At 49.9% G+C, this 10,427-nt stretch overlaps 1 protein-coding gene across 2 annotated transcripts in view; it reads right to left on the bottom strand.

The window, feature by feature from the left end:
* SSUH2 (ssu-2 homolog) overlaps positions 1-9,404 on the bottom strand; it is a 28,054-nt gene extending 18,650 nt beyond the window's left edge. For both annotated transcript variants that reach the window (XM_035725782.1, XM_027582174.2), the window contains exon 1: positions 9,366-9,404. In XM_035725782.1, the coding sequence (XP_035581675.1) occupies positions 9,366-9,393 (28 nt within the window). In that variant the 5' untranslated portion in view covers positions 9,394-9,404. The remainder of the gene's footprint in view (positions 1-9,365) is intronic.
* Between the last annotated feature and the right edge of the window lie 1,023 nt (positions 9,405-10,427).

Here is a 10,427-nt window from a genome sequence, read left to right on the forward strand (position 1 = left end):
ACCCCACCATCCTGCCGAGCCAGCAAGCACTCGAGCAAAGCCATCGGGCTCTGCCAGGCCAGGCCAGCTGCCCACTGAGTACCCCTGAGTGACCCTGTTACAGACTGTGGGTCCGTGGCCCCCCCACATTCATATGCTGAAGCCCTAATCCCCTCATGGAATGGTATTCCATGTTCGGGCCTTTGGGAGGTGATCAGGTTTAGATAAGGTCATGCACAAAGCCCCCGTGGTAGGATTAGTGCCCTGGCAGGAAAAGAAAGAGACTCGGGCCCTTTCTTTCTCTGCCCTCGGAGCTCCTGGTGAGAAGGCAGCAGGCTGCAAGCCAGAAGCAGCCTCTCACCAGCCCTGGGTCTACCGGTGCCTTGATCTTGGAATTCCCAGCTTCCAGAACTGTGAGAAATAAACGTTTGCTTCTAGTAGCCAGGGAGCCTATGGTGTTTTGTCGTAGCAACCCACACTAAGACAGACCCTAATGGATTACACAAGGAGAAGAATCAGCTGAGTCCTGCCCAAATTCCCGACCCACAAAACCATGAACTATAATAAAATGGGGGCAGTCTTTTTTTTTAATTTTTTATTGTTATGTTAATCACCATATATTACATCATTAGTTTTTGGTGCAGTGTTCCATGATTCATTGTTTGTTCATAACACCCAGTGCTCCATGCAGAACGTGCCCTCCTCAATACCCATCACCAGGCTAACCCATCCCCCTACCCCCCTCCCCTCTAGAATCCTCAGTTTGTTTTTCAGAGTCCATCGTCTCTCCTGGTTCGTCTCCCCCTCTGACTTACTCCCCTTCATTCTTCCTCTCCTGTTATCTTCTTCTTTTTCTTTTTTCTTAAAATATGTTGCCTTATTTGTTTCAGAAGTACAGAACTGTGATTCAACAGTCTTGCACAATTCACAGCGCTCACCGTAGCACATAGCCTAAAATGGGGGCAGTCTTAAGGTACTGAGGTGCACAGTGGTTTTTTTAATGCAGCTTCCCATAATAGGCAGTCTTGGCTCTGGGACTCCCCCCAAACCTGAGCAGGACTTTCTTGGAGCCACACCGTGGCCTGAGGCGCCTCGCGTCCCGCTCTCCTCTCACAGGTGTACCCCCTGCAGTGTGGTCCTGCAGGCGGTCCCGGCCCACACCTACTCCCACTGCCCTTTGCCTTTCACATGTGTTTCCAAGGGACCTCTGACACCTCTAATGCCATCTGGGTGTCCGCTTCTCGGATGGCCCAAACTGACACTTGTCACCCCATTCTCCTAAAAGGCGGACGGGGCTCAGAAAGGCTGTGGCTCACCCAAGATCATGAGGCCCGTGAGTGATGGAGCTGGGTTCAAACCAAGACTCACTGTTCTCCGAAGTCCATGTTCTTCCCAAGCATTTTTCATGAGGCAGCCCCTGCGGGAGAATCACTCACTACATACCTGCTGTTCAAACCTCACCTTCTACACCTGAAACTCATGTGACACTGCATGTTAATTATACTTCAATATTTTAGGTTTAGGTTTATAAAAACCCTCAACTTGATCTGCCAGGCTATGAAAGAGATACCCATAGCCCTGAGTCTCCAAGGGAGGAAAGCATAAAAATAAGAATTGGCTCCCAGAAACGCTGGACAACTCATAAAGCATCTCCCCACAACTGCTGCTACACCCCACCCTCCCACCTGGAGATACAGAAGGCAGGACTTCTAACTCCACTCCACATGAGGAGTCTGAGGCTCAGAGAGGTTACTCCAGTAGTCCTAGGGTGAACAGCAGTGAAGTCAGAGCAGGCTAGAGGCTCCCTGTTCCAGTTCCAGCACACTGGGCCACCACACAAACCCATTCCCTGCAGCCTCCGAGCTGGGGGATAAGAACTCCTCAGCTCTGTCTTTCCAGTGGCCAATATGATTACAGGAAGTTGACTTTAAAGGGTAAGCTGATAAATGGTCGGTGGAAAGTAATTCTCTCTGTATGAAGTCACTGAACACACTCTGATCAACAGCTGATCCCTCTCACCCCCTAGATCCCTCCTTTTTTTTTCCTCAGCTCTTTAAAGCCTAGCACTCTTTCCCTCTACAAAAATAAAAATAATATGCCCTGTCCTTCCAAGGCCAGAAGAAGCAGCAGATCCTATTCTAAGTTGGAGCAGCTGGGGCTCTCTGGAAGTGGGATGGCAGGTGGGGAGGAAGGCTGAAACCCGCGGCCATGCACAGTGGAGGGAGGAGGGGGGTCATTAAGACAAACGAACCATCTTGTTCTTCCACTCCCCCCAACTTAGAAATGTCTCCATCCTCTGACAATAAGGAATGCATACGCATCTCTGCGGTTTCTCCTTGCAGGAAATGTACAAAGGCAGCTGAAATAGATGAATGTGTATAGATGTAGAGAGTGCTTTTCTTAGCAGGAAAGCTTATCTTTGTAAACAAACAACTCTGTGCAGAAACAGGTGCGAGACCTGGGGTAGAGATGGGTGTGATGCAAAGGGACGTCAACCCAAAGCTTCACACTGGTGCCTGCCGAAGTGTACTGAAGTCCCCAAGATGATAACTCATTGGGAATTTTCATTCATACCTTGGTTCTGAACACTGTTTGCTCCTGATAAGTGGATTAGCATTTTCAGCTATTTTAGCCACCAGGAATCGGCAAACCTTTTCTGCAAATAGACAAGTAGTAAATACTGTCGATTTTGTGGGCCATACGGTCTGTTTGAATTACTTAACTCAGCTGAAAGCAGCCATGGATAATGCACAACTACGTAAGCATGGCTTTGTACTAATAAAAGTTGAAAAAGCAGGCAGTGGGTCAGACTTGGCCCTTGAGCCTTATTTTGCCCACGCTGCCCTAGACACTCATGGGTAGATTTGAGGGAGGGTCAGAAAGAGGGAAGCTAGAATTTGAACCTTTCTGGGACCAGGGCCCGTGCATGTCATTACAATTCCCGTGAGCCCGGTTATCAGCGTTTAGGATAAAGGTCAGGGTTGGACTGTAGCCAAGGCTGTCTGTCGGAGTCAGAATTCCTGAGGCACGGTGGTTAGGAACATGGGCTCTGATACGTCTGAGTCATGGACTGCATGATACTGTGCCAGCCACACATCCTTGCAGAACTCAACCCCCTCCCCCCCAGCTGTGAAACAGAGCAGATGATATTAGTGCCCATCTAATAAGACAATGTGCACACAGCTCATAGCCCCGAGCCTGGCATTCAAGAAACGCTCAGTCAATGCCTTGGACCTGAGGAGGGAGGGTCTTCCTCTCTCTTTGTGCTCCTTTAAGCCAGAGGTGAAAATGTCAAGCATAGAAAGAAAGGCAAGACCTGCACAGCCCTCTCCCCAGGGAAGGCCCCCGCCCAGCCCAAGGTCTTGGGTCTGCTGGGGCATCCAGACTCTGCGCTGCTAGAAGACAGAGAAATGCCATACAGCTGCGACGTCCGGCTGGAAACCAAACAAAGAGGCAGGAAGAGGGGAAGAATAAGAGGTGGGAAACTCAGAGCTCCATCCATCAGCCAGGAGCCGCCCTGACCTCGCAGGGCGGTCGTAATTCGTCAGAACTAAATTAATCTCACCATTATGTTATGTACAAAAAGAAAGGGCTCTGGGCTGACCTACAGGCAGATGCGTCATTTCCTGTGCAGACTCAGCGGGTACAACAGGAACGTGGACGTCACGGGTCATTGTGTGACGCCCAGTGTGGGGCATTCCGAAGGGGGCCCCCCAGCCGTATCACTGTTTCCACGGGGTCGGGGCTGAGTTGCAGCTGGGCCACCCCACCCTAAGACATGCATTGTGTCCTGTAGCTCACAAAGGGATGGTGCGGGTGTGATCTTTTTCTGCATTTAACAACAACCACTGTTTTCTGTTTTCCCGGCTTTGTAGAAGCACGAGACTCAGAGATGGGATCTGGGGCAACAAGCTCACACATTCACAGCAGAGCCAGAAAGAGTGCTTAAGACTCAGATCCTAACTCTGAGCCAATGAACCTTTCCACTTCGCTGAACGCCCTATCGCTCCATGCAAATGGCATCAAGTGGTTGCTGAGAAAGCTTTGCAAAGCACCTCTAAGGTAGTGCTCACCAGCCACCAGCAATTTTTCTTTTGTGTAGAAAGGAATTTTTCTTGTGGAGCAAGGTATAACTAACAAATAACCTTTTTCTTTTTTAAAGACTTTATTTATTTATTTAATTGACAGAGAGAGAGAGACACACAGCGAGAGAGGGGACACAAGCAGGGGAAGTGGGAGAGGGAGAAGCAGGCTTCCCACCAAGGAGGGAGCCCGATGCGGGGCTCGATCCCAGGACCCTGGGATCATGACCAGAGCCGAAGGCAGTTGCTTAACCAACTGAGCCACCCAGGCGCCCCACAAATAACCTCTTTAACTTCCTCTTTTTAAAATGCCATTCCCTTTATTTCTAAGGATAAAAGGAGTCCACATCTTCTGCCTCTGATTCCAGGACGAATCATCTTAAAAACACTAAAATCAGTCCACCTCTCTGTTCAGATGGCGCCCCACTGCCATCTTGCTTTTGTTTGTTTCCTACCTTGTCTCCTCCAACAGGCGTGAGGGCCCCTTTCAGACAGAGAACCCCCCTTCCTGCATACAGTCAGTGCACATAAATACACTGTGGTTTGAATGACACTAAAGATGGTACAGGAGAGACTCAGGTGGTCTAATCCACACACACATAAAATAGAATGGGGTTGGCCAGGAGCAAAGAGGAGCGGCAAGTGGGGAATTGTTGAATGCTGTTAGAGATGAAAGGATTCTGGAGATAGATGGTGGTGATAGTTGCACAATAATGGGAATGTACTTAATATCGCCGAACAGCACGATTAAAAATTTTGTGTTACGTGTATTTTACCATAATTTAAAGTAATAAAAACAGAAGTCAGGTGAGCACAAGAGAAAGAAAAGAGTCTTGCTTGCCAAGAAGAACAAATAATTGGCTATGTTATGTAAGAGTCTTCGTAGCAAGACCAGAAAGGCTGACCAGGCCATCCCATCTCTTAAACACCTCAGTGGCTCACTACAGCCTAAAGCTTTTTTTTTTTTTAAGATTTTTTTTTTTTTTTTTTTTGAGAGAGAGAGAAAGAGAGAGCACAAGCAGGAGGAATCGGCAGAAGGAGAGGGAGAAACAGACTCCCCACTGAGCAGGGAGCCCGATGAGGGACTCGATCCCAGGACCCCAGGATTATGACCTGAGCCGAAGGTAGACACCCAATCGACTGGGCGACCCAGGCGCCCACCACAGCCCACAACTAACATCTAATCTCCGGCCCTTAGCAGAGAAGGCCCTGTATTAACTGGCCCTATATTACCTGTGGAGTCTCCTCCCCCGCTGGGGTTAAAAAAACCTTCCCACGCTGCCCAGAACAAGTGAGAGAAGGGAAAACAGTCCCTGTGGCCGGGGAGGGGTGGGGACAAAGAACAGAGCAGAAAGGGGCGAGGAGAGAGAAGAGCCTCCTTGGGGCTTGAGAGGAGAGAGACGTGTGGGAGCTTTCAGGTGGGAGCCAACGAGAACATATTTGGGAGAGCAAACACAAGGCCCACCGTGGGAGTGAGATCAGCATCAAGAGAAATGGGGGGAAGGCCAGGGCTAAGCTGTCCTTCGAGTCTTCAGGACCCCCTGGCAGGCCAAGAGGCAACCCGGCAAATGTTACAACAAATGTCCACTTAGTTGGGATGCGTAGGTCTTGCTTTGTAGAAAGCGTCACCATGCCAAGAGAGGGCCACGGGGCAGGGAAGGAAAAGGGGTGTTCAGGGCTGCCTTGTCACTTCAGGACACTGATGTTGGCCTTCACCCTGGCATGTGTACTGTGCCATTTCTCCCAGGCCTTGTTCTGGCTGTTCCTGCCCAGGACACACCCCCTCCACTCCCTCAGCCTGACTCAGCCCAGGCCTGACGTCCTACAAAGCCTGCCTGGGGGTGCTGCCCCCTCCCTGTGCCCCTCCGCACTCTGTTGTTGCTTTTGCCAAACAGCTTTTTAAGAATTATTCAGAAAAAGTCCAGCTGGAGGTCTGCCTCCCCCACGAGGCTTTGAACACCTGAAAAGTAGATCAGTGCATTCATCCTTATACCCCCAGCCATGAGCACAGCTCCAAATAGCTAGCCTACTGTGTAGTCTGGGGGGAGAGTCACTTTATTTTTTAGGGCCCTGGTCTTCTTTTCCTACAACAGGGCTCAGGGAATATAGTCAGTGGGAGGAGCACTCGGGAAAACAGAGAAAAAGGGACACTCTATCTTTCCATTAAGAGTTGTCCCAAGAGGTCAGGGCCAAACTGGCAGGGAGGGCCTGTGCTCCTGGTGGCCGTGCCTCCCTCCTAAGGGATGTGCGAGATACACTAAAGCCCCACGGTCAGTCACCAAGGCCCTTGGAAGCTGGGCCCCTGCCATGAAGTCCAGCATCTTTCCCACCAAGTTACCCTGATAGCTTCATCCAGTCTCTGGTCGCCAACTCAGAGCTGGCCTGGGGGGGAACACTAAAGAATGTCTTTGGGCAACAGAGCTGGCCAGGGTACCGAGGGAAGAGTCCCATCCCTCAGCACTGGGTCACTGATGGTGACAGTGGTATGGCTTCGGATCATTTCTCCCCATCCCCAGCTATCAGCGCCCAGGAGTAAGGAGTTGCCATCTAGGTCCTATTGTCCAGAATCACAGCAGCCCCCTCCTCCAATTATGGGGTGGGGCTCGTCTGACTTGAAGAGGCTCTTGCACACCATTTCTGGGAGGGGATTCAGTCTGTAATAAAATAAGTTGTATTACAAGGGATATGATTTTTAGAATAAGGGAGGGGATTTTTCTTCTTCATCTCTGGGCTAGGATATCTCCCTCTAAGATAAGAGTGATTGAAACCACATTGCATCTGGGCCCGTCGGAAAAACAGGACCTGGTCATGCTAGAAAAGAAAAAACTCTGAAGGCTTCTTATTTTAAACAGGGAACAGACCTGTTCTGAGTAGCCTGGGGAGGGGGGGCGGGGGTGGGGTTGTAGAATCCAGACCAAAGAGTACAAGTGCCAGGGAAAGAGAGATCAAATGAATGTAGGAAAGAATTCCTGACCACCTCAGCTATGGAAGGCGGACCAGCCCATCACCGGAAGCGTCTCAGCCAATGGCGGGAGGTGTTGCCATGAGCCGAATGCTGTCAGAGCTAAGGCCGAGTTAAGAGACCTTCATGCTGACTTCCATGTGGATGCCACATCCCAGAATGTCTCTGTCCATGCCCACTTTCAGTCCCACAGTGTGTCACTGGAAGAAGATATTCTCTTTCTGAAGCTGCCCACATTCCAGACTCAAAAGCTGAGGAGACGACATTTTCGTGACTGGGGAGGGTAACTCAACTGCGACAAAGTGGGCAGCCATCTCTCGCCTAAGGAGGGACATTTCAATTATGTTAAGTCCCGTAGCAGGCTCCCTTTCCGAAACCTGGACAAATACTGACCTAGTTTCAGAGTTCATCAGCATTTTTTCTAAAAACTTTTCTGAACAATCTCATACCTTGCACTAGACCCTATGGTTTGATTATATTGGAAACCAGCATGTAGGGTGACACTATGATGGAATCAGAGTCTTTAGAATTTTAAGGGAACTAAAGAGTTAACCTTACTCTCACCTGGCTTACCAAAAGGCATGATGCCAAAACAGAAACACTGCAGGTGATAATATTTTTCATTAATAGCAGTTTAATTTTAAAGCTCTGGGAGACAGAATCTGATAATTTTCTAGAGTCAACATTTATTCCATGCTCACTCGACTCTGAGTGATGCTGTAGGCACTTGACATCCAATTAATCTTTCACCAAGTCTTCCAGATGACATGATCTATGTTTTTATTGTGAGAAACGTAGCCCAGAGAGGTTAAGCGACTTGAGCAAAGTCACCCAACAATTAGGAGGCAGAGCTTGGATCTGAATCCAGATCCAACCTAGCCCATTGTTACTAAGAAACTCCTATTGTAAACTGCAAGACTGATAATAAGCAGTGTTTCAAAGAGGAAAAATTGCACTTGATTATTAGTAGAACCTTATAAAATTATGACTGCACAATTTCCACTATATCAGAGATCAGATTAGGTCCAGCTCAAATACATGATAAAATATTTCTGTACAGTCTCCCACTTCAATATGAAAAAGGATTCCAACAAAATTTTAAATGTGTTGCTTAGATTTACACGGGCTTTTTTCATATCCCACTTCAGCTCTGAAACTGAAAGACAATACAGCTGGACCTGCACAGGGCCTTCAAAGTCCCCAAGTTCGGGAACCGTGAAAATGTACTAGTGTCACAAGCTCCTCTGGGATTCAAATGAAAGCTGAGGACCACCCCCCCCCCGCCCCCCAGAAAACTACATTCATTCAACATTTTGCCCTCACCTTCATGGTCTTCAAATTAGGGAATCCTGACCCATCTCCTTTTATAGATGGAGAAACTGAGGCTCAGAGAGGTTAAGTTACCTGCCCAAGATCACACAGCCAATTCATAGAAGAGCCAGGACCCGAACCCCAGCCTCCCAATCCCCAATCTGATACTCTTCCACACATTGTCCCTTCCAAATTCAGGATCAAACTTTTTTTTTTTTAAAACATGGCACATTTCTTCCTAAAATGCCATTTCTGGGGCATCTGGGTGGCTCAGTTGTTAAACGTCTGCCTTCGGCTCATGTCATGATCTCAGGGTCCTGGGATCGAGCCCCGCCTCGGGCTCCCTGCTCAGCAGGAAGCCTGCTTCTCCCTCTCCCACTCCCCCTGCCTGTGTTCCCTCTCTCGCTGTCTCTCTCTGTCAAATAAATAAATAAAATCTTTAAAATAAATAAATAAAATGCCATTTCTGTCTTCATCTCTTTAAATAGTCCTTAGATTCCATTGTATTTCTGTCCCAGGAATGACAGCACTGGGGTCACCAGGACTGTGTTTCTCAAGCAATAATGAACACACCCCTCTTGGCAGGAGGAAGATCGCCAGTAAAGACTTTCCAGGAATGTCTTTCAAATTAACCTCACCTCAGAACTGAGCCCAAGTGTGGTATTCAGGCTCACATGTGGCTGGGGCGAGAGGGCATTGGGGATGGGTCAGCCAGAGAAAGGAAGATGGAAGGATCCGAGACTGGGGTGGGGTTACCGTGGTCAGGGAGGACAGTTCTTTGTCTTGGTTGTTACCATCCTCCTCCACTGCCCAGAGGCACATACTGGAAGAACAGCCAGCAGGCTGCGAATGGGCTTTCCACACGGAAGGAAGGAAGGAAGGAACGAAGGAAGGAACGAAGGAAGGAACGAAGGAAGGATGCTCTCAGCAACACAGACCCAGAACCCAAGACAGCATAGAGGCCAAAGGGAAGATTTCGGCCGGTGCTGGCCACAGAAGTGAGCTCCCCAGGTCCCCCCAGCTGTACTCACTGTCATCGTCACTCAGATCCCTGTCCATGGTGCAGACGTCCAGAGTCCAGGAGGTGTTTGACCTCCCTGTGGGCTCTGGCCACTGGCATCTGAGGGACCACCCTCGGCCCCTCCCAGAACGCCAGGCCCATTGTTACCCGATTTGAATACAACCAAGGGAAACATCTTGGGGAGGCCATGTCCATCAGAGCTGCTGCTCTGGACCCAGTCTACAGGGGTCCTTGGAGCTCCTATTCATAAGAACTTCTACTCATCGGGCTCCGACGGGGTGCTTCTAGTCACCTGTGTCCTCGTACAACCCTGTGGTTGTATGGGCCCTTTCAGGGTGCCCATTTTTCGGAGCCAGGACTCGAACCCTCATTGATCTGACTCTCAAGTCGGAGCTCCTGAGCACTGTGCTCACTTGCTCATCTGTCAGAGGCAGGCTTCTAAGTACTGTGGGGGCAGGGGGAGGGGATACAGAGAAATGAAATAACACAGAGGTTACCTCCCCTGGGGGAGAGATGATATGGGTGGGGTCTCTGAAGTCTTGAGCGTCAACCTCCTCCTCCTCACTGGGGAAGCAATGAGGCTGGGATGAGGCGATGCTCCAAAGCTATGCAGCACATGGTGGGCAGAGCCAGCTCCCACCCCGGGCTGCGTGGTCCCTTCTCCCACCACGCCAGCCCAGGCCCCTGCAAAGCAGCTGTGGGTTTCTCAAAGCCTCTTCCTGAAGCTTCTGCATTGGAGTTCGAAACTCCTTCAACCTGATGCTTGGAGTATCACTCCTCTCTTCTGGATGAGTCTAAACAATGAACACCTGGACCTGGGTCTCCTGGTGGTGGGAGCAGACAGCTGTGAGCTGTAGCCACCTGCCCTGCATCCTTGGCAATGACCCCTCCCATCTCTGGCCAGGGCAGCCTTCCACCATAAGGCAAAGCAAGTGCCCCATGCCCGGGCTTGCCCAGCCCAGCACTGACCATGGGGCTGTCCCCTGACACCCCTCAGTGAAGACTGGCTATTGCACTCACCCAAGGAAGTACCTGGAAGTGACTGGCCTGTCTTGGATGGACGGCCATGACA

This window comes from Zalophus californianus, chromosome 1, assembly GCF_009762305.2.
Source record: "Zalophus californianus isolate mZalCal1 chromosome 1, mZalCal1.pri.v2, whole genome shotgun sequence".
Lineage (NCBI taxonomy): Eukaryota > Metazoa > Chordata > Mammalia > Carnivora > Otariidae > Zalophus > Zalophus californianus.